At 42.2% G+C, this 26449-nt stretch overlaps 2 protein-coding genes and 1 pseudogene across 2 annotated transcripts in view; 2 read left to right on the forward strand and 1 right to left on the reverse strand.

Annotated features, from left to right (window-relative positions):
• Positions 1-476: 476 nt before the first annotated feature.
• Positions 477-14385, forward strand: LOC133061909 (zinc finger protein 564-like). Its single transcript, XM_061150219.1, has 4 exons — positions 477-645; positions 10904-11030; positions 11231-11291; positions 12682-14385. Exons 1-4 carry the CDS (start codon positions 643-645, stop codon positions 12740-12742), a joined length of 252 nt encoding a protein of 83 aa, XP_061006202.1. The 5' UTR covers positions 477-642; the 3' UTR covers positions 12743-14385.
• On the forward strand, positions 13130-14325 carry LOC133061907 (zinc finger protein 14-like; annotated as a pseudogene).
• Positions 14386-20132: 5747 nt separating the features above from the next.
• The window catches only part of LOC133062742 (mucin-16-like), a 107787-nt gene continuing 101470 nt past the window's right edge, over positions 20133-26449 (reverse strand). Inside the window, 4 exon segments of the mRNA XM_061152143.1 lie at positions 20133-20240; positions 23112-23191; positions 23412-23453; positions 26189-26355. Coding sequence (XP_061008126.1) covers positions 20133-20240; positions 23112-23191; positions 23412-23453; positions 26189-26355 — 397 coding nt within the window.

The raw sequence follows: 26449 nt of genomic DNA on the forward strand, positions 1-26449 counted from the left end.
GAGTGGCCTGACAGCCCTATGCAAGCCTTTGACCCCTAGAGACATAAGATCCTCTCCTTCCAGTGTAGTCTGGGCCATCCTCATTGCTGTGTGCTTGTTTCACAGAAACTCAGTCAAGGATTCCCTGTAGGGACTTCCTTGGGGGCCCAGTGGTTAAGACTCCGCGCTACAGTGCAGGGGGCCCAAGTTCCATCCCTGGTCAGGGAACTAGGTTTCCATATGCCTCAGAACAAGGTCAAAAAGTAAATTAGTTTAAAAAGAGTCCCTGTAAACTGCGCCCACATGTTAGCAAAGAGCTGGCAGAAAACTGTAAAGGCTCAATGCAAATAATCGTGGCTGGGTCGTGTTCCTACCGACTGGCGGAAGTTGGTTTGCCTAAGCCTGGCTTCCTTCCTCCAGATGTCACTCAAGCTGAGGGGCGTGCCCTCTGAACTATCCAATCAGAGGGCGCCGCTGTGCAGGTGGGTGGAGCGACACACCGCTCAGGTGAAGACCACCCTACTTTCGCCCGCCTCACTGGAGAATGGTGTGTCTGTGGTTCATGCTTCTTGGTGGAGTCGGCCCTGGTGTGTGTTGCACTCTGACTCAGCACTGGTCGTGGGAGCCGTGGGAAGGCCTCAGGGGGACCCGGGAAGCCTAAAAATGGTGAGTATGCTGCCCCTCGGTACGGAATCGGGGCGGAGCGTCTCTCGGATCTCATTCGCCTCTGGCGCGCAGCTTGGACGGTGGACCAGCGACCGGACCCCGGGCGTCCTCTCCATCACTTCGCGCGGCTTTTAGTCCCGGCCCGGGAGCTTCCCTGGGTAGCGCTGAGCCGGCATTCCCGCGTATCCCCTGATTGTGCGGTAACCAGCGGGCGGGTCATTTAGTGACAGTCAGGCCTGGGTTGCTGGGGTTCGTGAGTGGGAGGAGCTGTAGACTGTGGTATGCCCTGTCCCTCCTTTCTCCCAGGGGTTCATCTGTTTTCTCCAGAGTTTTCCAGATATTTGGGAAGCAGAGTCTCAAATCCAAGCTCCTGTGCCCTTCACTTCCTGGGATGATAGTAGATCCCTAAATGTTCAGATCCCTCACCTCCTCCCCCACGCCAACTAATTCATAGCGTTATAATCAATTAACTATTTGCGTTCCGGCTGCATGTCAAACAGACCCAATATTTTTATCTTTTTTTTGCCAGAGCCATGGAATGCTGTTTTTAAAAGATTTATATTTGTCTGTTTTCATGAGAGGAAAGTGAGAATAACCACTTAGAATTAGGTTGCATCAAATCTCTAGTCTCTCCCCCTAATCTTTCCTGGATACAACATCCTATGGGAAGTGCTTTGGTTGGAGGGTCTTTTTGGAAATTTTCCTGGGCGTTTTGTACTGTCAGCATGGCCCCTCCCTGGATTTGTCACCTTGGAAAGATTTTTTTCACTTGTCTTGGTTTTTCAATAGAGGTAAAATGTAGTTAATCAATAGAGCTTAAAAGACAGTATAAACTAGTTTCAAAGAGGCAAGCAAGAAGGTGCATTTTAGAAGAAAATAATATATTCCAGTATTTCACATTCTGTTTGTATAGGATTCTTTCACTCTTTATTCCCGAGCATGTACAGGAAGTTTTTGAGGTCTGTTCTGTACTTTGGGATGTTTCCAGTAAATTTCCAGGGCTTAGATTTTGCAGAGCAGAAGTGAGTGTTCCAGTATGATTAGTTATTTATGAACCAGTTTCTTTCCCTGGAAACAATTACCTGACACCTTTTTCTGAAAGGAATAGATATTTGGGGTTTTCTGTTTGAACTCGTCAAGTAAAAGTTGCTCAGTCGCGTTCAACTCTTTGCGACCCCATGACCACACAGTCCATGGAATTCTCCAGGCCAAAATACTGGAGTGGGTAGCCTTTACCGTCTCCAGGGGATCTTCCCAACCCCGGGATGGAACCCAAGTCTCCCGCATTGCAGGTGGATTCTTTACCAGCTGAGCCTCAAGGGAAGGCAGTCAAATGCCTTACAATTTTTTCCCCCTCCTTTCTGTGTAAATGCTGGGTTTGAGTGACCTTCTGGACTGTTCCCACACTGGGTTTGTGACAATTAAAGTAATATCAACCCTTTTCCAAAGCAACTGCAGCATGCAGCAGAGGCCTGTGATTGCTGAGCCAAGCTATGGCTCCCTGTGCCTGCACAGGGAAGTACTTCAAGGCCTGTTGGATCCTTCCTAGAGAACCTCCTTCTTCTGGTGTCCACACCCACCACAGGACTTTATGCTGAGAAAAGCTACCAAACCCTGGAACGCTGGGGACATGTGAGCACACGGATTGGAGGTGGGTGGGACATGATGGAGTTCCTGAGTTTGTAGTTGTGCCTCCTGAGGTCTAGACATTTTTGAGTTCTATGCTGAGGTTTTGCAAAGTTTTGCATTCAGAATGGAACTGATGCATGTTAAGAAAGTCTGAAGGTCAGGTGTTCTGTCTCATGGACAAAGGGTTGATGAATTTGGGAGTTTATTTGTGTGAGAACCTTAAACAGAATCAGGCTCACCGTTTCCTCACTTGTGAGAATAAAAGCCTGAGGGAAGGGGACCCTCCATGCTTCTGGGGAAGGAGAGGGCGTGTGGCCGCTCAGTTGTCCCTGCCCTTCTCCACCAGGGACTGACACGCTGTAGATGTGACACGTGCATCTCAGCCAAGAGTGTTTAGAACCTTTCTGAATGTGGGGTGTGGTGTTTTTTTTTAAGTTTTTTTTTTTTTTTTAAATAATATGGAGCATAAAATTCTTTATTGAATTTATTACAATATTGCTTCTGTTTTAGGTTTTTAATTTTTAGCCCTGGCATGGGGGATCTTAGCTGCCTGACCAGGAATTGAACCCACACCCCCTGCATTGGAAGATGAAGTCAGTGGCCCATCAGGGGAGTCCTGAGGGGGACAGTGTGGTTTTTGTTTTTTTCTTTCTGAATTGTAGGAAAGCATGCTACATATCTGTGTTGATTCCAGTATTTGTGTTTCTTTCCTTTTGATTCCTTTATCATTGAATTTTGCAGCTTTTGAAACTACTTTGTATTGGCTTTTGGGGTTATACAATGTAAGTTGATTGACACTTAGTGTAAGATAAGAAAATTGTGGAACCAAATAGAATTTTGGTTCCATTTAGGCAAGAGAACCTCAAGATGTGAGAGATACGGGTGTTTTAAAGTTCTCAGGTGCTTTTTCCATTTTTGGTCAGTGTTTATCCTTGTCTCTGGAGAACTTTGACTTCTAAGAGGCTATACTATTCCTAAGGCAAATGAATTCCTATTTTAATGGATGTGGGGAAAAGGCAGTTGAATTTCTGTTTTCACTGATACGAGGAAAACACCTCAGAACTTATGGAAATCTTTGAAATTCCTAATATATTTCAGGGCTTAATTGAAACCTCTAATGTATTATAATATACTACTCATTCTGTAAAATATTCGTGTTAAATATAGTGGAAGGAAGGCTTCCTTGGTGGTGCAGTCGTAAAGAATCCACCTGCCAATCCAGGAGACTCAGGTTCGATCCCTGGCTGGAAATACTCCCTGGAGGAGGAAACCCACTGCAATATTCTTGCCTGGAAAATCCTATAGACAGAGGAGGAGCCTGGCAGGCTACAGGTCATGCAGGGTGTCAGACACAACTGAGCAACTGAGTATGCATCATAAAACATATCGCTCTCCTTGGAAAAGATCAAAATTCAAACTTTAAAGTATGATTTCTACTTAATTCATATTGTTTTCATACCATTGTAAAGTTGAAAAGTTATAAGTTGAAGCATCATTAGTTGGGGGCAGTTGATAGAAGCCTTTTTTTTTTTCCCCACCTTGTTTTTGTTAGAAAGGAATTTGTAATTTTTTTTATGGTCTGTGGTTTTATATCTGTTAAATGTTTAAAGGATTAAATCTTGAAGTGATTTCCTATGTAGAAAAGTTTAATTTCAAAAAGCAAAGACTAGGGACTTCCCTAGTAATCCAGGGGCTTTGAGTTCCCAATGCAGGGGGCCTGGGTTCAAGCCCAGGTCAGGGAACTAGATCACACATGCCACAACTAAGACCTAGTGCAGCCAAATAAATAAATATTTTTAAAAATTAAAATAAAAAGCAAAAGCTAATTAAAAATAATGATTAATCATAGGAAAATACAGCATATGTAAATTTCTCTTCTTATTTTCACTAAGTAATGCATGGGAAGGTTGAATCAAAAAAAATTTTTATTTTTAATTCCTAAGATAGGAAACTTGTGGTGTTGGAGAAGACTCTTGAGAGTCCCTTGGACTGCAAGGAGATTCAACCAGTCCATCCTAAAGGAAATCAGTCCTGAATATTCATTGGAAGGACTGATGCTGAAGCTGAAACTCCAATACTCTGGCTACCTGATGCGAAGAACTGACTCATTTGAAAAGAGCCTGATGTTGGGAAAGATTGAAGGCGGGAGAAGGGGATGACAGAGGATGAGATGGTTGGATGGCATCACCGACTCAATGGACATAAGTAAACTCCAGGAGTTGGTGATGGACAGGGAGGCCTGGCATGCTGCAGTCCATGCAAAGAGTCGGACACGACTGAACTGAGCTGAAGATAGGAAACTAACCTACATATCCTGCTCTACTTTGCTCTTATTCCAGCCACCCTGGAGTAGGAAATGGCAACCCATCCCAGTATTCTTGCCTGGAGAATTCCATGGACAGAGGATCCTGGTGGGCTACAGTCCATGGGGTCGCAAAGAGTTGGAGACGACTGAGTGAATAAACCTTTGAAATAAGCAGTTTTTTTATTACTTCTGGATTTCATTTTGTTAGTTTCTTTGTATAAAAACAAACCAGTGTGAATGCTTACGGGGTTTGTTCTTATAATGGGCTGTCAGGGGTTCACGTATTTGATGTTTGCCTAGTACTAAAAGTTAAGCCTCATCCCTCCCTTTGACCCTAGTGCTTCTTACCTGGACAGGCTGATGAGAAAGCCTGGAGGCTCTTGCTTTGTGAGCTGCTGTTTGCTGGGGAGCTTTTCCTATGCCCTCTGCTGGCTGCCCCTGTGTAGCATGGTTGACCCCACCAAGCCTGAGTTCTATATACAGAGGACCCCGAGTTGGAAGTTTTGGTAATTCCTTATCTTTTCTTTGTAGGAGTATGGGAATTAAGCCTTTGTTAAAATGGTGCTCAGTCGACGTGTTGGCTGGAACCTGCCTGTGTCTTTAAGTAAAAATGTAACTGAGGCTGGGATTGCCGGCTGTTAGGAGAGGAAAAGCCTGATTACACCCTGTGAGTGAGGTGAGCCCTTCAGATGGTCACTGCTTAAAGAGCAGTTATTTCAGAGAAAAAGCAATTGGAAAAGGTGGCCACTAGGTGGCAGGCTGAGTCCACGCCTAATAGCAGAGGGCTCAGTCAGTCAATCAGTCACCGTCACTGTCGTGTCCGATTCTTTGTGACCTCATAGACTGTAGCCCACTAGGCTCCTCTGTCCATGAGATTCTCCAGACAAGAATACTGGAGTGGGTTGCCATTTCCTGCTCCAGGGAATCTTCCTGAGCCTGGAATTGTACCTGCATCTCCCGTGTCTCCTGCTTTGCAGGCAGATTCTTTACCTTTGAGCCACTGGGGAAGCCCTTCACCAGGACCTTTGGTACCTCTGCTGCTGCCCCTGCCTCCACTGCGACAAAGCTCCCGACCCTCTGAGTTAGGGGGACAAGACACATACACAGCAAAGGGATTAGTTCAAACCAGTTTAAGCCTGGGGTGCTTAAACTCTGTAAAATAACCAGTTATCGTGGAGGAGGTCTCTGATCCCGATGACACTAGTGTGCACCTCTCTGGAAGCAAACATTTAGGAATGCCAGGGTAGAGAGGACACACTCTTTTCTAAGTATATCTTGGGACTTAACACATTATTGAGGCTTCCCTGGTACCTCAGCTGGTAAAGAATCTGCCTGCATTGCGGGAGACCTGGGTTCGATCCCTGGGTTGGGAAGATCCCCTGGAGGAGGGCATGGGAACCCACTCTAGTATTCTTGCTTGGAGAATCCCCACGGACAGGGGAGCCCAGCAGACTGTAGTCCACTGGGTCGCAAAGCGTCGGACATGACTGAGCAACTAAGTACGGCTGCACATACAGCACAACACATTATGGACCAGGGTATTCTTGCAGACACCAACACTTGTGGCGTTAATACTTCTCCAGTCAATAATGTGTTAAAGTGTAATCTAGGGAAGAATAGGAGAGAAGCAACAAAAGGAAAAAGATATTTTAAAAGGTGCACAGTTTTCCAGTTAGAAATACAAAACGCACTAAAAGAATTTACAGGAGTTTCCTTGGTGGCACAGTGGTTAAGACTGTGCTCCCAGTATGCGTGTGTGTATTGGGGAGGGGTGGGCTGGGTTTGACCCCTGGTCAGAGAACTAAATCCTGCATGCCACAACTAGGACTCTGCATAGCGAAACAGATTTTTTTTTTTTTTAAATAAGAATTTACATAGCTAAAAAGATAAAAAGGACAGTCCTTGCCCATTGGACCTCTAGAATGTGTGTGTGTGGGGGGGTTTGTTTGTTTCTTTTTCCTTTGTTTGTTTGGTTTTATTATGTTTTTTAGCTGCAGCCTGCAGGATCTTAGTTCCCCCACAAGGGATCAAACCCATATCCCTGCATTGGGATCGCAGTCTTAACGACTGGACCACCAGGCAAGTCCCTATAGCTTAGGTTTAAAATCAGTGTTACTGTCTCCTATAATGAAAGAATTTACAAACCTTCCTACAGTTACTCACTGCAAGGTCTCGTATTTGTTGTACTTAAATTTAAGCAAGATACTGCATGATCTTAGAGGAATTGCTGAATATAATATAGAGGACATATTGGTATACTTCAGAACTCTGCTTGTCCTTATGATCACAGCACCCACTGTTGTAAAATATCCAGTAGTGAGCAGGAAAGCTCTGAACCAGTAAGTCGTACAAAGTAAGTTCTTGCTACTTCCAAATTGCCTTCACAAAATGAAATTCCATGGACCTTATGCCTTAGTTAAATTAGTGGTATGGTCCAGTACAAGTTAAAAAGGGCCTTTGAGGATTGAAGACTGTTGTTAGAAACCTTTAATTTTAGGATTATATAAATTTGCAATTATCCCCAGTGCTTCTACTTCGAACAGCCTAATTTGACCTGTTCTTAAGCCTAGAAAGAGTTACAGACAGCTCACAGTGGAATGCCACAGACTTGAGGCTGTTGTCCTACCAAGTAAAGCCCTTATTCCCAGTCTCCAACGTTGTGGAAATGACTCAGCAGCTGTTGAACATTCTGCTTTCACAGATTTGGCTAAGTCTGTTCTGTTCAGTGTCTATTTCAGCAGCCCCTCATCTGCATTTGGCCTTCTCCTCTGAAGGGACATAGATAGCTTTGCCTGGTTACCCTGGGGGAACCTCAGCACCATTGCCACTGCATGCAGTCTCAGCAGGCAGGGTCTGTCCTGCATCCACTTTGTGCCAGGAGCAGAGGGGTGACTTGTCATTAATGACATCTCTTCTGAGGAAGTTCATTTGACATTTAGGACATACAATATTGAAAAAGGGGGATTTGTAAAAAGTGGATGGGCATTGCTCCAAACATATGAGGCCTGGACATCCTTTAATGGATGCATTAAAAAAAAATAATAAAAAGAAGGCCACCCCCTTCCTGATACCATGAAGAAATAGCAGTAGTCTCTCTCAGCACCCACATCATTGTCTAAATTTCCTCGATGTTTTGGAGGCAACAAATCCCTTGTTTACAAGTTAATTGGAGAGCATTTATACTGTTACTTACAAATTGGGCCACCTTAAACCGAAATCCCCTACTACAGAAGTCTCTAGACTGTTTAATTTGCCTTACAAAAGGCACACCACAGGGGCTTCAGTACCTACCTCATATACCTCCTGGTTACCCATGATGCCTTACATTGTAATTTCCGTCTCTCTCTCTTTTTTAAATTTTATGTATTTATTTTTGGCTGCACTGGGTCTTCATTGCTGCATGTACTCTCTAGTTGCAGTGGTCAGGTTTCTCACTGCAGTGCCTTCTCTTGTTGTGGAGCACAGGCTCTAGGGTGCGTGGGCTTCAGGAATTGTGGTGCAGGGGCTTAGTTACTCTGTGGCATGTGAAATCTTCCCAAACCAGGGATCGAACCTGTGTCCCTTGCATTGGCAGGCAGATTCTTAACCTACTGGACCACCCGAGAAGTCCTCTCTCTTATCTTAGTAATGATCACAAGATATTTATCAGTTTCATTAATCATGTCAGAGTACCGGAGAACCAACTCTCTAATTGCAATGCACAGGCTTCTCACTGTGGTGGCTTCTCTTGTTGCAGAGCATGGGATCTAGGTGCAGGGGCTTCAGTAGTTATGGTGAAGAAGGAATTCATAGGGCCTGGGCTCCATCTCAGGCCTGTCTGTGCTGATGGTGCTCGGCCGCCTCTCCATGGACTCTGAACTCTCTGCTTAGTGCCTGTGGGAATGACAATGGAAGGATAAGACCCCCTCTGGGCAGGGGAATCTTGAAGATCACATCCAGGTTACTCATCGCCTAAGAGAAAACAGACACTAATTACCCCTGCCTCCGGACAGTATCTATGGGAATGTAACTACAGGCTTATCGGTTATTAACTGGTTGGAATGTAACCTCGGGCTTATTGATTACTAACTGTTTGAACACAAAACACGTGAATGATGGGGTTATTGTGATTGTATTTACCCTTCCTTTGTAAGCCTCAAGGGATTTGGGCTGGTGGGTTTGGACACGTACACATGGGGTATAAAAGATTTTCACAAATGCTGGTCGGGGTCCTTGGCTAAGAGGAGACCCTGCCTTGGGCCCGCCGGTGTAGTAAACTGCCCTCCACTATCTGCATTGTCCTTCTGAGTGAGTTTGTTTCTAGGAAAGTGTGACTATAACAATGGCTCATGGGCTTCGTTACTCCATAGTATGTGGAGATTCCTGTTTTGGAGGAGTAAACCTTTTCATAGTCTATTGGGAACATGTGATGTCATCAGCTGAGGGATTCCTGTGCTCAGGGATTTAGCTGCTGTGCTGCACTTAGCCACTCAGCGTCCAACTCTTTGTGACCCAGTGGACTGTAGCCCGCCAGGCTCCTCTGTCCATGGGATTTCCAGGCAAGAACACTGGAGTGGGTTGCCATTTCCTTCTCCAGGGGATTTTCCTGACCCAGGGATTGAATCCAAATCTGTGTCTTCTGCATTGCAGGTGGATTCTTTATCACTGAGCCATCAGGGAAACCCAGGGACTGAGCTATCATGCTCCTTTACTCCCTAGGGGAGCTTGGATGCCACTGTAGGTAGGAGGGCAGCCTCTAGAGTGGCTACTCAGGAAACAACTTCCTCCTGATTGGAAAATGATTTTTTGTTTTTTTGGAGGAAAGTACTGCTGACACTTTTATATAATGTTTCACGGACAAATCCACCATCTGACCATTATGGACTAGAAGATCCCTTGCAATCTTCAGCTTCTTAACTTTAAAAAAAAAAATTTGGCTGCATCGGGTCTCAGATGCGGCATTCGAGACCCTCGAGTCATGCAGGACGCTTCGTTGCCGTGCATGGGCTCTCTTGTGGCGTTTGGGCTCCAGAGCACACAGGTTCAGTAGTTATAGTGAGCCCAGTTGCTTCGCAGCATGTGGGATCCTAGTTCCCTGACCAGGGATTGAACCCTCATCCCTTGCATTGCAAGACGGACTCTCAATCACTGGACCACCAGGGGAGTCTCATTAACTTTTGAAAAAGTGTCAGCAGGGCCCAGGAGAGATTATTGTGGTTCTGTGGGAAAACACTTTTTTGGTATGTTATTATCTGTGTGTGTGTGTGTGTGTGTGTACACCAAAAATTGGCTGAAAACAGTCTTGATGAACACAAACATAGGGAATTTATAATATTAAGTTTTTATGCCTTCTTCCTCATGTCTGAGCTCTAAATTACAAATAACTTTCCAACCTGTCAAATTGAACAGAGGAAAAAAAGAAAGAACTGGGTTTGTGATAAATAATACACAAAGTGGAAGCTGTGCTTTTCTGCAAGAATATTTTCATTCTAAGTTAGCAGCATCCGATTACTTCTAAGGGCTTGGAATACTTTAGGACAAAATGGCCAGCTGGACCTTGTTAAAAATTGGATGCCACAGGCCTCCTGAACTCTCATTTTCGATGATGGGAATAGAACGCTATGTTTTTATTCATTTTACCCTCATGAGCCTCTCTCATGGAATGTGTAAATGGTGGGTAGTAAAGGAGAGGAAGGAGTTTTTCTCTCAAGAAGTGGGTTATCTTGAATTGATAATATGTTTCATTTGTATAGCATTTCTGCCATTTCTCAACATACTGTGGACCCTGCCAGTAGATAGCAATAGATTTGTAATGCGGGGCTTCCCTGGTGGCTCAGTGGTAAAGAATCCGGCTGCCAAAGCAGGAGACATAAGTTTGATCTCTGATGCAGGAAGATCCCACATGCCTTGGAGCAGCTAAGCCCATGTGCCACCACTGCTGAGCCCATGTGCAGCAACTACTGAAGCCACGGCCCTAGAACCTGTGCTCCACAACAAGAGAAGCCACCGCAGTGAGAAGCCCGAGCACTGCAACTAGAGAGTAGCCCCCACTTGTCACAACTAGAGAAAAGCCCACACAGCAATGAAGACCTAGTGTAGGCAAAAATAAATAAAACAGACTTGTAATGTGATCACAGTAAAACTATGTAAGTAATTTTCACATGTTTATGATGCTGTTACATTTATGAGGAAGGAAGCATGGACAGAGAGTTTCTGATGAACAAGTCAAAAAATAAGTAAATGGGGAATAACAGAATCATAAGTAACCCTCCTATACGTGGAGTATGGATGTACAGAGCTGTCAGCCTCACTCATCCTACTGTACACATATTTGGGATGTTTTAGGACTCAGTGGTCTTTGAGGATGTGACTGTGAACTTCACCCTGGAAGAGTGGGCTTTACTGGATTTTTCACAGAAGAAACTCTACAGAGATGTGATGGGGGAAACCTTCAGGAACCTGGCCTCAGTAGGTAAGGATGACAACTGACCTTCACCTTGTCAAAGGACAAGTTTTTCTGCCCATCAGTATTTTTCTAAGAGGTGGACTGTATAAAGGGAGGACATTGGTAAATAAATAAATTAGATATTGTCACAGCTCATTGTAGATCTAGAGTCTACTGATTTTTCTATAACTTCTAATATTTTGGGATCATTTTTATGTGTATTTTAGGAACAACATGGGAAGATCATGACATTGAAGATCAGTACAGAAACCAGGGGGGAAAACTAAGGTGAGTGACATTCACAGTAGAAAGCAGTATTTCACATGAGAATTATGTTATTGTACCAGATTTTAAAAAGAAACAAGGTAACCCATGCTTCAAATGTATTGCTCCTCAAAATTTTCACCAAATTACTTTCTTATATATGACATAATGTTCAGTGTTTGCAAAATAGTTCACATGGAAGCAGTGTTAATAAGCCCTGTATATAAATATCACCATTTTGGTGAGTCCTCTTGTGGAGTACTTGGTATATTGAATTTCGAACAATTCACACGTGATAGAAAAAAAAAACAACCTATGCTTTTGCTATAAATTGTAAAAGTGTTCAGTTCAGTTCAGTTCAGTTGCTCAGTCGTGTCCGACTCTGCGACCCCATGAATCGTAGCACGCCAGGCCTCCCTGTCTATCACCAACTCCTGGAGTTTACTCAAACTCATCTCCATCGAGTCGGTGATGCCATCCAGCCATCTCATCCTCTGTCATCCCCTTCTCCTCCTGCCCCCAATCCCTCCCAGCATTAGGGTCTTTCCCAGTGTGTCAACTCTTCGCATGAGGTAGCCAAAATATTGGAGTTTCAGCTTCAGCATCAGTCCTTCCAATGAACACCCAGGACTGATCTCCTTTAGGATGGACTGGTTGAGTCTCCTTGCAGTCCAAGGAACTCTCAAGAGTCTTCTCCAACATCACAGTTCCAAAGCATCAATTCTTTGGCACTCAGCTTTCTTCACAGTCCAACTCTAACATCCACACATGACCAGTGGAAAAACCACAGCCTTGACTAGACAGACCTTTGTTGGCAAAGTAATGTCTCTCCTTTTTAATATGCTATCTAGGTTGGTCATAACTTTCCTTCTGAGGAGTAAGCGTCTTTTAATTTCATGGCTGCAATCACCATCTGCAGTGATTTTGGAGCCCCCAAAATAAAGTCTGACACTGTTTCCACTGTTTCCCCATCTATTTCCCATGAAGTGATGGGACCAGATGCCATGATCTTGGTTTTCTGAATGTTGAGCTTTAAGCCAACTTTTTCACTCTCCTCTTTCACTTTTATCAAGGCTTTTTAGTTCCTCTTCACTTTCTACCATAAGGGTGGTGTCATCTGCATATCTGAGGTTATTGATATTTCTCCCAGCAATCTTGATTCCAGCTTGTGCTTCTTCCAGCCCAGAGTTTCTCATGATGTACTCTGCATTTAAGTTAAATAAGCAAGGTGACAATATACAGCCTTGATGTACTCCTTTTCCTATTTGGAACCAGTCTATTGTTCTATGTCCAGTTCTAACAGTTGCTTCCTGACCTGCACATAGGTTTCTCAAGAGTGTAGCTGAAGCATTTTTAATAAATATGAAATCATTAACAAAGAGATTTTTAATACTCCCTTTTTGTTTTTTTGCAGAAGTCATAGGCAGAGAGACTCTGTGAAGGTAAAGAGGATAGTCCTTGAGGAGAAAACGTAAACCTTATTCCAAATCACAATCCGAAGAAGAAAACTCTTCCCAGAGTAAGACCATGGGGACACAAAGTATGTGGAAAAGACCTCATGCTTCATTCCTCCCATAATAAGTCCACCAGAAGTCACATTGTACACAAGCCATATGAGTATCAGGCAAATGGAGAGAATAAATGCAAAGTATGCGGGAAAGCCTTTAGTTACCTGCAGTGTTTTGAAAAACATAAAAGAAATCACAATGGAGAAAAAAACCTATAAAGGTAAGAAATGTGGGAAAGCCTTCATATGGCTCAAAAACTTTGCAAAGGCACAGGCTAACACATAGTGGGGGTGCCTCTTTATAAGTGTAAAGACTGTGGGAAAACTTATAGTTCTTCAGCTTCACTTCAGATACATGAAAGAACCTACACTGGGGAGAAATCTTATAAATGTAAACATTGTGGAAAAGCCTATAGATATAATCAGCCTTTCCAAACACAAAAGAGGACTCACACAAGAGAAAAATTCTGTGAACATAGAAAATGTCGTAAAGCATTCAGTTGTCCCAGTTCACTCTGGACACATGAAAAGACTCATACCAGAAAGAAACCTTATGACTGTAAACAATGTGGTAAAACCTTCAGATATTACCTCTCCTTCAAAACACAAAAGAGTTCACACTGGAGAGAAACCCTATGAATGTAAGTCATCTGGTAAGACTTTCAGTTCTAACATACGTTTCTAAATACATAAAAGAAATCACAATGGAGAAAAACCCTACCAATGCAAAAAATGTGGTAAAGCCTTCAGTTGTCTCAGTTCTTTTCGGAAACATCAAAGAATTCATACTGGAGAAAAACCTTATGAATGTAAGGAATATGGAAAAGCCTTTAGAGCTCTTGCAAGCCTTCATGTGCACATAATCACTCACACTAGAGTTGAACCTTATAAATGTAAGCAGTGTGGGAAAGTGTTGAGTTCCCCCAGTTCATTTCAAATACACCAGAGAAGTCACCCTGGGGAGACACCCTATGAATGTAAACAGTGTGGCAAAACCTTCAGGTATTACCCCTCCTTTCAAAAACATGAAAGAACCCACACTGGAGAGAAACCCTATGAATATAGGAAATGTAGAGGAACCTTTAGTTATTCAACCTCACTTCGAATTCATGAAAGAACACACACTAGAGAGAAACTCTATGAATGTAACCAGTGTGGAAAAACCTGCAGAAATTATACTTCCTTAGAAACGCACAGAAGAATTCATATTGGAGAGAAACCCTACGAATGTAAACAATGTGGAAAAGCCCTCAGATGTTGTCAAAGTTTTCGAAGACATGAGAGAAATCACACTGGAGAAAAACCCTGAGTATAAAAAATGTCATAAAGTGTTCAGGTGTCCCAGTTATCTTCAAACACATGGAAGAACTCACACTAGAAAAACCCTATGAATGTAAACAATGTGATAAAGCCTACAGAGGATACAGTTCCTTACAAACACATGAAAAGACTCACACAGGAGAGAAACCCTATGAATGTAAAGAATGTGGGAAAGCCTTCAATCATCCCACTTCCTTCCGAAGGCATGAAAGGACTCACCTCATGGGGTAAAACCTTTTGACTGTAAAGAGTGTGGGAAAGACTTCAGTTGGTCTTCATCGTTAAATGTTAAAACTCTCACCAGAAATAATTACAAATGTGAGTAACATGAGAACTCATAGCTTGATGAAAATTAATCTGGGTATAATATTCCAGAAAACTTTCAACCACAAAATAACTGTTTTTAACAGGTTGTAAATATATTTGGTTTATCAAGCTCTTTCTTTTTTTTTTTTTCCATTTATTTTTATTAGTTGGAGGCTAATTACTTTACAATATTGTAGTGGTTTTTGCCATACATTGACATGAATCAGCCATGGATTTACATGTATTCCCCATCCCGATCCCCCCTCCCACCTCCCGCTCCACCCCATCCCTCTGGGTCTTCCCAGTGCACCAGGCCCGAGCACTTGTCTCATTGCATCCAACCTGGGCTGGTGATCTGTTTCACACTTGATAATATACATGTTTCAATGCTGTTCTCTCAAAACATCCCACCCTTGCCTTCTCCCACAGAGTCCAAAAGTCTGTTCTGTACATCTGTGTCTCTTTTTCTGTTTTGCATATAGGGTTATCATTACCATCTTTCTAAATTCCATATGTATGTGTTAGTATACTCTATTGGTCTTTATCTTTCTGGCTTACTTCACTCTGTATAATGGGCTCCAGTTTCATCCATCTCATTAGAACTGATTCAAATGAATTCTTTTTAATGGCTTAGTAATATTCCATGGTGTATATGTACCACAGCTTCCTTATCCATTCGTCTGCTGATGGACATCTAGGTTGCTTCCATGTGCTGGCCATTATAAACAGTGCTGCGATGAACATTGGGGTGCACGTGTCTCTTTCAGATCTGGTTTCCTCGGTGTGTATGCCCAGAAGTGGGATTGCTGGGTCACATGGCAGTTCTATTTCCAGTTTTTTAAGGAATCTCCACACTGTTCTCCATAGCGGCTGTACTAGTTTGCATTCTCACCAACAGTGTAAGAGGGTTCTCTTTACTCCACACCTTCTCCAGCATTTATTGCTTGTAGACTTTTGGATAGCAGCCATCCTGACTGGCGTGTAATGGTACCTCATTGTGGTTTTGATTTGCATTTCTCTGATAATGAGTGATGTTGAGCATCTTTTCATTTGTTTGTTCGCCATCTGTATGTCTTCTTTGGAGAAATGTCTGTTTAGTTCTTTGGCCCATTTTTTGATTGGATCATTTGTTTTTCTGGAATTGAGCTTCAGGAGTTGCTCGTATATTTTTGAGATTAATCCTTTGTCTGTTGCTTTGTTTGCTATTATTTTCTCCCAATCTGAGGGCTGTCTTTTCACCTTGCTTATAGTTTCCTTTGTTGTGCAAAAGCTTTTAAGTTTCATTAGGTCCCATTTGTTTATTTTTGCTTTTATTTCCAATATTCTGGGAGGTGGGTCATAGAGGATCTTGCTGTGATTTATGTCAGAGAGTGTTTTGCCTATGTTCTTCTCTAGGAGTTTTATAGTTTCTGGTCTTACATTTAGATCTTTAATCCATTTTGAGTTTATTTTTTGTGTATGGTGTTAGAAAGTGTTCTAGTTCCATTCTTTTACAAGTGGTTGACCAGTTTTCCCAGCACCACTTGTTAAAGAGGTTGTCTTTTTTCCATTGTATATCCTTGCCTCCTTTGTCGAAGATAAGGTGTCCATAGGTTCGTGGATTTATCTCTGGGCTTTCTATTCTGTTCCATTGATCTATATTTCTGTCTTTGTGCCAGTCCCATACTGTCTTGATGACTGTGGCTTTGTAGTATAGTCTGAAGTCAGACAGGTTGATTCCTCCAGTTCCATTCTTCTTTCTCAAGATTACTTTGGCTATTCAAGGTTTTTTGTATTTCCATACAAATTGTGAAATTATTTGTTCTAGTTCTGTGAAAAATACTGTTGGTAGCTTGATAGGGATTACATTGAATCTATAGATTGCTTTGGGTAGTATAGTCATTTTGACAATATTGATTCTTCCAATTCATGAACACGGTATATTTCTCCATCTGTTTGTGTCCTCTTTGATTTCTTTCATCAGTGTTTTATAGTTTTCTATGTATAGGTCTTTTGTTTCTTTAGGTAGATATACTCCTAAGTATTTTATTCTTTTGTTGCAATGGTGAATGGTATTGTTTCCTTAATTTCTCTTTCTGTTTTCTCATTGTTAGTGTATAGGAATGCAAAGGATTTCTGTGTGTTAATTTTATATTCTGCAACTTTACTATATTCATTGATTAGCTCTAGTAATTTTCTGGTAGAGTCTTTAGGGTTTTCTATGTAGAGGATCATGTCATCTGCAAACAGCGAGAGTTTCACTTCTTTTCCTATCTGGATTCCTTTTACTTCTTTTTCTGCTCTGATTTCTGTGGCCCAAACTTCCAAAACTATGTTGAATAGTAGTGGTGAGAGTGAGCACCCTTGTCTTGTTCCTGATTTTAGGGGACATGCTTTCAAGTTTTCACCACTGAGGGTGATGTCAAGCCTCTTTCTTAAACTACATCACTGGAGTATGAGTTTCTACTAGTTAGTTTTATACATGAGTATTGGGGTGATATAATTCTGCAAGATTGCAGCCATGAAATTAAAAGACGCTTACTCCTTGGAAGGAAAGTTATGACCAACCTAGATAGCATATTAGAAAGCAGAGACATTACTTTGCCAACAAAGGTCTGTCTAGTCAAGGCTGTGGTTTTTCCACTGGTCATGTGTGGATGTGAGAGTTGGACTGTGAAGAAAGCTGAGTGCCAAAGAATTGATGCTTTTGAACGGTGGTGTTGGAGAAGATTCTTGAGAGTCCCTTGGACTGCAAGGAGATCCAACCAGTCCATCCTAAAGGAGATCAGTCCTGGGTGTTCATTGGAAGGACTGATACTGAAGCTGAAACTCCAATACTTTGGCCACCTCATGGGAAGAGTTGACTCATTGGAAAAGACCCTGATGCTGGGAGGGATTGGGGGCAGGAGGAGAAGGGGATGACAGAGGATGAGATGGCTGGATGGCATCACCGACTCGATGGAGATGAGTTTGAGTAAACTCCGGGAGTTGGCGATGGACAGGGAGGCCTGGCGTGCTGCGATCCATGGGGTCGCAAAGAGTCGGACACGACTGAGCGACTGAACTGAACTGAACTGAATTCTGCAAGTCATCTTGCAACAGTAATTGTTCAGTTCTTCAGTCATGTCCAATTCTTTGTGACTGTAGCCCACTAGGCTCCTCTGTCCTTGGAATTTCCTAGGCAAGAATACCAGAGCGTGTTGCTACTTCTTCCTCCAGGGGATCTTCCTGACCCAGTGATCGAACCCGTGTATCCTGTGACTCCAGCATTGGCAGGTGTATTCTTTACCTGGGCCACCAGGGGAGCCAGTCAACCGTAGTACATAAGATTAAAAGGTAGTGCTTTTCCTTTGAATCAGTTAATATTTTCTCTCTCCATTTGGAAATCTATTGGATCCATGGGTGAATTGAAATGTATATCTGATGTGTGTGTAGTCAGATTTCATTTTTAAAATTTTATAATTTTAAATTCCTGGATGTCTTTATAGTCTGTTTTCGGTGTTTTATCTTTAATAACAAAGCTCCTTTTTGGAGACTTTCATGTGAATAATTGTTTTTATATTTGGACCTTTGCTTGTTGTCCTTCCTCTGACTGGTGTTTGGTGAATAGATTTTGAGAAGAGAGACCTGTGATGGGATAGATATCTGAATCTCTGTGTAATGTTAAAAACAAAATTTTCTAGCATCCATCCCATTTATGGTTCCATGTTAGAATCCACTGATAGCCTTACTTGCATGGGATTTGGAAAGCAGAAGCAAACAAGGCATTATTCAGAGTTTGGAGGCACCATACATGAAGAGAGATGCCCATATATGGGCTTCCCTTGTGGCTCAGCTGGTAAAGAATCCTCCCGCAATGTGGGAGACCTGGGTTCAATCCCTGGGTTGGGAAGATCCCCTGGGGAAGGGAATGGCTACCCACTCCAGTATTCTGGCCTGGGGAATTCCATGGACTGTATAGTCCATGGGGTTGCAAAGAGTCAGACACAATGGAGTGACTTTCACTTAAGGATACCATCTTTTACCCCATCAGCTTGGATTCTTTGACCTTCCAATCAAGAGCACCTCAAAACCACCACCAGTGTTTGGTTTCCATTTTTGTAGAGCTGTAGGTTTCCACTGATGTCTTCCCAAGATCCACATCAAAGATCCATTGGAGTTGGGATTTTTCTGTCAGGCCTATTGTGTCCACCAAGAAGTTACTTTGGATTTTACTGTTTGGGAGTATTGTCTGATTCCCCTCTTCTCTAGATTATATCCATTTAAAGTCTAAATGGTGCTAGTGAGTGTGTTTTCCTGATTCACCATGACACCTACAGTGATGTAGTAAGAAAACAAGGGAGTTTGTTTCTCTACTGCATTGTACACTGGCTGCCTCACCTGATCTTTTATTTATTTCTGAAAATAAACTCCTCCCTTGTGTTGGTGTGTCCGGTTCTTGTAGTTGATTATAATCTCTCAATATGTTTTAAATTATGTTTGTATGTAAGAAGCATGTGAGTTTTTTTTGCCACAGGAATGCTTTGGTAGTTGTTTCATAGAAACATTTTATTAACTATTCTCTAAACCATCACGTGCTAACAAACACTGTTTTTCATTTCTTGAGAGGATATATGAAAATGACCCATTATAATGATCAATTTTCAGGTAAACTTTGTAATTTTATTCCTTTGTTCATTATATTTTATGAGTCAAGATTATGTGCCTATGAATCCAGGTGTTTTTTCTGCCAGGAAATTTTTCTTTTTTTTTTTTAGTTTTAATTTTGGTCATGTAGTTAATTTCTTAATTGTTCTTAATACCCAGAAGTTAAATAATGTGGGGGGTTTTTTTGTTTGTTTTTTGGCTGTGCTGTCCAGCATGCAGGATCTTAGTTCCTGGACCAGGGATCGAACCTGGGCCTTCTGCACTGGGAGCATGGAGTCCTTGTCACTGGACCACCAGGCAGGTCTGGGATTTACAGTTTCTGAGAGTGAGGTATTAAACAGTAACAGAGCATCTACAGTGTTACCATCATGCCTGGGATGCTTCGAGCTGCATGTTGGGGAGTCTCTGCTTTAACCATTCAGTTAGATTCAGTGCAGAAAAAAATGAAAAAAGGGACTGTCTTTATTTTTTCTCTCAGATCTTTCCCCTGAGTTTTATTCATCTTTAAATCCAATGTAGACTCTATCTCTCTAGAGTTTGCTGCCACTCTGAGATTCAGTCTTCCCAGATACCAAGTCCCAGGGCTGACTGCAGAATCGTGGCTAACCCACTAACTCCTCTTAGTCTATTTCCTACCTTGGAGGACCTGTGATGAAAGAGAGGAGTCAGTGAACATCCTGGTGAATCTGAACATCAGAGAATAAAGTAGTTCACAAGGAACTTGAGACTGCCAGGGCTTCGGGGAAGAGGGTGTAGAACATGGAAGAGTAGTGATGGGGTGATGGCTGCCCAGGAGTCAAAGAGAGAGGTGTTCAGGGGGTGACTAGGAAGGTAAACCTCACTTAAGTGGGATATCAATTTTGTCCGTTAGCCACGTCTGTGCCTATCTCACCAGTCCTGGTGTCCCTGAGGGTGTGAAACCATCAGACAGAAGTTGCAGCTGTCTTCAGGACAACAAAGGGGAGACCTCTTCTCTCAGTCCACTGTGAACCAGGTAGGGGCCAGGCCAAGAAAGGCCTGGAGGTTGTGTCCAACCAACGTGGTTTATTTCCGTTGCAGCCAACCTCCTTTGGAACCTATCTGGGAAAAGGGGACTTGGGCAGGTGTCACTGCAGCTTCCTCAGGTCCAGGTGTGGCAGGTAATGGCCCATGCTATTGGGCTGCTGTTGCTGAACCTCATAGTCTGCCTCCTTCTTCCGCCGGTGGACAGTGACCTGCGAGGGTGAACAGAGGGCTCAGAATGGACCAGTCATCTACCCAAGTATGCGAGGCTACGGGTGAAGGAGATGGCCGCAGCCACAGAGACCTGCTGTTCCTGTGTGTCTCTCTTCCCGTTTTCTCTTAATTTTCTCTCAGCCTCTCCTTTCCCCCTCTTTCACCTCTTTTTCTTCTTTCTTCCCTTTAACTCTCCATTTTTTCATTACCATTTTCTCTGATAGCCCCTTCACTTTTTATCTTTTAAAAAAATTTGGTTTTTTGTTTCTTTTTTCTGATATCCCCTTCATATCTTATCTCCTTCCCCTCACCCCAGCTTAACTGATATACAGTAAACTGCATATATTTATCTTTTTTAAATGTTTAAAGTTTATCAGAATTAGACATCTTTCAAAGAATGAGTATGTAGTGTTTTTTTTTTTTTTGCATTTACTTGAAATGTGACCAGTGGTGTGCACGGTGGGTTCATTAGCTTTCAGCATCTGCTTGTAAACTTGGAATCAAACAACAGAAGGAATATATATTCCAAGTTATATATATATACGTTTTAAATTATTGGATCATGGTGGTCTAGCTGCTAAGTCGTGTCTGACTCTTGTGACCCCATGCACTGTAGCCTGCCAGACTCCTCTGTCCGTGGTATTCTCCAGGCAAGAATACTGGAGTGGGTTGCCATTTCCTTCTCCAGGGGATCTTCTGACCCGGGGATCGAACCTCGGTCTCCTGCATTGCAGGCAGATTCCTTACTGACTGAGCTACAGGGGAAGCCTCTATTGGACCATAATTGTTAACAAATACTGGTTGTCTATATATTAGTTATTTTATCAATCAGTTTTAGTAATATTATGTCTTTAAACATGCCCTTTACCTTTTTTCATACTCTGATCATTAGTAATATGTGACAGTACTTTAAAAAGTTATTTATTTATGGCTATGGTTGTTCTTTGTTGCCGTGCATGGGGTTTCTCTAGTTGCGGTGAGTGGGAGTTAGGGCTGCTCTCTAATTGTAGTGCATGGGCTTCTCATTGCAGTGGCTTCTCGTTGTAGCTCTTGAGCTCCAGAGCGCAGACTGTGTAGTTGTGGTCCATGGGCTTAGTTGCTCTGCGGTGTGTGGGATCTTCCCTGACCGGGGGTTGGACCCATGTCCCCTGCCTTGGCAGGCGGATTCTTAACCACTGGACCACCAGGAAAAGTCCTGCAGCATTACTTTTTTAATCAAGTCACTTTACTAAAGAAAATTAAAATGCTAAATATTTTAGCTTTTGAACAAAATCATGTAAGCTTTTACATTATTATGAAAAATTGTATTATTCAATATTTTCTATTATTGTAAAGATTATATAGACTTCAGCTTCTAGTAATACATCACCAAGTAATTTGGACTAAATTTCTTATAAAGATAGCTAGAAAACTTAGACAGAATGAAAAAATACCTATTTGAAACCTTTGGAGAACAAATGTTACTAGACTGGGATATATAAGATGATGGAGACCCTGAGAAGGATCCTATTCTTAGGTAAACTGCATGCATTTAAAGTGAATGACTTGATAAGTTTGGATTATAAACTTATTGAACCATCCCTGTAATCAAAATAAGGAATGCTCATTATTCCCCCAGTTTCCCTCATGTTCTTTTGTAATTCTTCCTCCCCTGCTGTTTACAAACACATTCTTATTCCCAGACAACCACTGATCTGGCTTCTATCCTCAGAGATTAATTAGTATTTTCCAGAGTTTGTTTATAAATGGAATCCTACAATAAGTATTCTTTTTCATCTAACTTCTTTCATTCAGCATATTCAAATTCAAATTATTTTGAGATTTATCATTGTATCTGTTAATAATCCAGTATTATTGCTAAATAGTATTGAATTCTGTGAATATACCACACTTTGTTTACCCATTCACCTGTTGATGGACTGCTTGGTTTGTTTTTTAGTTTTTGGCTAGTGCAAATATTATTATGAACATTTGTGTACAAGTCTTTGTATAGATAGGCGTTTTAATTTCTCTTAAACAAATTCCTAGGAGGGAATGGTTGCACAGATATATGTAACTTCGAAAATTTATTTTTAATTGAAGTATAGTTGATTTATAATGTGTTTGTTTCTACTGTACAGCAAAGTCACTTAGTTATACACATATATATATACTTTAAAAATATTCTTTTCTATGTTATGGTTTATCCCAGGATACTGGGTATAGTTCCCTGGTTAAACAGTAGGATTTTGTTGTTTATCCATTCTATATGTAGTACTGTGTGACTACTAATCCCAATGTGACATTTACTTATTTTTACTGTAATTGCTCTACAGTGTTATGTTAGTTTCAGGCATGCGGCAAAGTGAATCAACTGTATGTATACATATATCCACTCTTTTTTGGATTTCCTTCCCATTTAGTGGAGAAGGGAATGGCAACCCACTCCAGTATTCTTGCCTGGAGAATTCCATGGACAGAGGAGCTTGGCGGGGCTACAGTCCATGGGGTCACAAAGAGTGGGACATGACTGAAGCGACTAACACTTTCACTTTCCCATTTAGGTCACCACAGAGCACCCAATGTAACTTTTAAAGATGCATGCAAACTATTTTTCACCAGCACTATAGGAGAGTTCCAGTTGCTTCATATCTTCACTGACACTTGTTATCGTCATTTGATTTTAACCATTCTCATGCATAGTGGTATCTCATTATAACTTTTATTTACATTTCCCCAATGACAAATGTTGTTAAGAAAAGGAAAAGGCAAACCCCTCACAGACTAGGAGAAAATATCTGCAAAACACATCCCCAGCAGAGGACATGTCCTTATAGTATATAAAAAGCTCTTAAAACGTGATAGTAAGATGACAACACCTCCTTGCTTACCAGGAAAAAGCTGATCAGGACCATGATGAGCAACAGGAGTCCCGCCAGGCAGATGAGGATGATGGCCCAGAAGGGGAGGTCTGGGGAGACAAGTCCTGGTGTGAGACATCATCTATCATTTCTCCAGGGCCCCTGCCTCCCCCCGACATCCACTGACCCCAACTGTGCCTTAGAAATCCCAGTCTTGGGTTGACCAACTTTCATCATCATCCAGTACCCTGGGTATGTGGTTCTTTTCAATGAGGCAGAGAACCAGAATATTCCCTCTCCACCCTATGCTACAGCAGCTTTGAGGCTTACCAGAATTCTCAGTCACGACTTCGTTTCTGTTGGGAGAATACCCTGAAAGTGAATGAAATGGAGAACACATGTGAGTGTGTTTTACTTTTTTAAATAAAACTTTTCAAATATACAAATAGAACCACGTCATAAACATCCATCATCTGGAAGTAACAATGTTTATTTCACCCAGTTAAAACAATATTATTTGTTTTTATTCACTAAGTCGTGTCTGACTCTTTGTGACCCCATGGACTGTAGCCCGCCAGGCTCCTATGGACAGAGAAGCCTGGTGGGCTACAGTCCGTGGGATTTTCTAGGCAAGAATACTGGAGTGGGTTGCCATTTCCTTCTCCAGGGGATCTTCCCCACCCAGGGATTGAACCTGAGTCTCTTCCATTGGCAGACAGATTCTTTACCACTAAGCTACCAAGGAAGCCCCAAACAGTATCATACCTAGTGTATAACTATTTGGCTTCCCAGGTGACACTAGTGGTGAAGAACCTGCCTGCCAATGCAGAAGATGGAAGTGATGGGGGTTTGATTCCTGGGTCAGGAAGATCTCCTGGAGAGGGGTATGACAACCCACTCCAGTATTCTTGGCTGGAGAATCCCATTGACAGAGGAGCCTGGGGGGCTATAATCCACAGAGTCGCAGAGTCGGACATGACTGAAATGACTTAATATGCTTGCACGTATGTATAACTTATTAACACTTGCCACCCTTGTTTCAGCCCATAATTCCATTGAAATATTAAAGTCATGTAGACATAATAATGTTTCACCCCATTGTAGTTTGCATCACTGGAAAATGAGGATACTTTACTACATATAACAAAGGCACAATCACACTACAGGAGTGTGATATTTCAAATCATACCTCTGGGAATGGATGGATGACCGGTGATGGACGGAACTATCTTATGCTAGTGGAGGGGAGAATGGGTCATAGGAGTTGACAAGACCATGGGATCTCTCTAAATTTATAAATTCCTACTCAAAAGCCCTCTGCCTACATTCACTCCCTTTTCCCTTTACTGAGTTTTTTTTAATACTTATTTTCCAGGATTCACCTAGACTGTAGTTTCCTCGGAAGCCTCCTGATTACCACTCCTAAGTGTGGATTTGTTCACATCAAATAATTCATTGTTTTCAACTGCCTATTCTTTTTTTTTTTTTTTTTTCAGTTTTATTTATTTATTTATTTTACTTTACAATATTGTAGTGGTTTTGCCATACACTGACATGAATCTGCCATGGGTGTACATGGTTCCCCATCCTGAACTCCGCTCCCACTTCCCTCCCATCCCATCCCTCTGCGTCATCCCAGTGCTCCAGCCCCGAGCACCTGTATCATGCATCGAACCTGGACTGGTGATTCATTTCACATATGATAATATACATGTTTCAATGCCATTCTCCCATATCATCCTGCCCTCGCCCTCTCCCACAGAGTCCGAAAGACTGTTCTATACATCTTTGTCTCTTTTGCTGTCTCGCATACAGGGTTATCATTACCATCTTTCTAAATTCCATATATATGTGTTAGTATACTGGATTGGTGTTTTTCTTTCTGGCTTACTTCACTCTGTATAATAGGCTCCAGTTTCATCCACCTCATTAGAACTGATTCAAATGTATTCTTTTTAATGGCTGAGTAATATTCCATTGTGTATATATACCACAGCTTTCTTATCCATTCGTCTGCTGATGGGCATCTAGGTTGCTTCCATGTCCTGGCTATTATAAACAGTGCTGTGATGAACATTGGGGTACACGCGTCTCTTTCAATTCTGGTTTCCTTGGTGTGTATGCCCAGCAGTGGGATTGCTGGGTCATATGTCAACTGCCTATTCTTGTTATTTCCAACTGCAACATAAACTTTATGAGAACTGATTAGCACTGACTGGGGGAGGGTTGTAGGCCCCCCCTTGCTTGTACAACCTCTCTCTAGCCAAAATCTTTTTTCCTTTTTAATTTTATTTATTTCTGATTTTAATTGGAGTATTTTTTTTTAATTGGAGTAAAATTGCTTTACAATGTCGTATTAGTTTCTGCCTTACAACGAAATGAATCAACCATAAATATATGTATACGGCCCCCTCCCTCTTGCCTCTTCCTTCCCATCTCTCCTCCCCAGGCAAATTCTTAAGATGTGCTGTGTGATATAAGCAGCAACAAGTGCCTTTTTAAATTAAAATTAATTTTAATGAAGTAAAGTTTAAAAAAATCTGGTACTCTGTACTATTAAAATTCAGTAATCATAAAAGCCAGTCACAATAAGTGAAAGTGAAAGTCAGTGGTGTCTGACTGTTTGTGACTCTGTGGCCTATATAGTCCATGGAATTCTCCAGGCCAGAATACGGGAGAGGGTAGCCTTTTCCTTCTCCAAGGGATCTTCCCAACCCAGGGACTGAACCCAGGTCTCCTGCATTGCAGGTGGATTCTTTACCAGCTGAGCTATCAGGGAAGTCCTCAGTCACAATAACCATACTTCAAATATACTCAGGAGTCTCACGTGATGTATGCTCTGGGCAGCACAGATATAGGATACTTCCATCATTAAGAGACTTCTACTGCATTATGCTGTCTAGGAGAGATGGCAAGTGTCTCCTGAGTCCCACTGGGTATCGTTTCTTCTCCCTCAGTGATGGGTAAAGTCTGGGAGACTGTGCCACCTCTGCCAGCCTGGGAAAGTTCAATGCTGACTCATCCTCAGGTCTCCAGACTCCCAGGAAAGCCCCCATGTGAGGAAGTTGGAAGCCCTCACTCCTGCCCCAATGATCAGGGAGTCTTACCATCCACAAGGAGACTGTTCCTGTCCAGGGTGAAATTCTGCAGCTGAGTACCATTCTTGGTCAGACGCAGGAATTCCTCATAGATGACAACTTGGTATGGACTCCGAGTCAGAAGCATGAAGTTACACTCAGCGTCTACCCCAGTGTGATTGCTTGGAGGGACAGACCTGGAAGGACACCAGGGATGAACAAGGTATCTGCAGCTCTACCCCAATTCTAGGTTCTCTGCTGGTCCTGTCCAGGAGAACTTTCTGCAATGAT

Source organism: Dama dama, chromosome 9 (assembly GCF_033118175.1).
Source record: "Dama dama isolate Ldn47 chromosome 9, ASM3311817v1, whole genome shotgun sequence".
NCBI lineage: Eukaryota > Metazoa > Chordata > Mammalia > Artiodactyla > Cervidae > Dama > Dama dama.

Excerpts from the sequence above, each read along its gene's own strand:
- LOC133061909 (XM_061150219.1), top strand. Across the intron at positions 11,031-11,230 it reads CAGGAACCTGGCCTCAGTAG|GAACAACATGGGAAGATCAT; the intron begins GTAAGGATGACA and ends TGTGTATTTTAG. Across the intron at positions 11,292-12,681 it reads AACCAGGGGGGAAAACTAAG|AAGTCATAGGCAGAGAGACT; the intron begins GTGAGTGACATT and ends GTTTTTTTGCAG.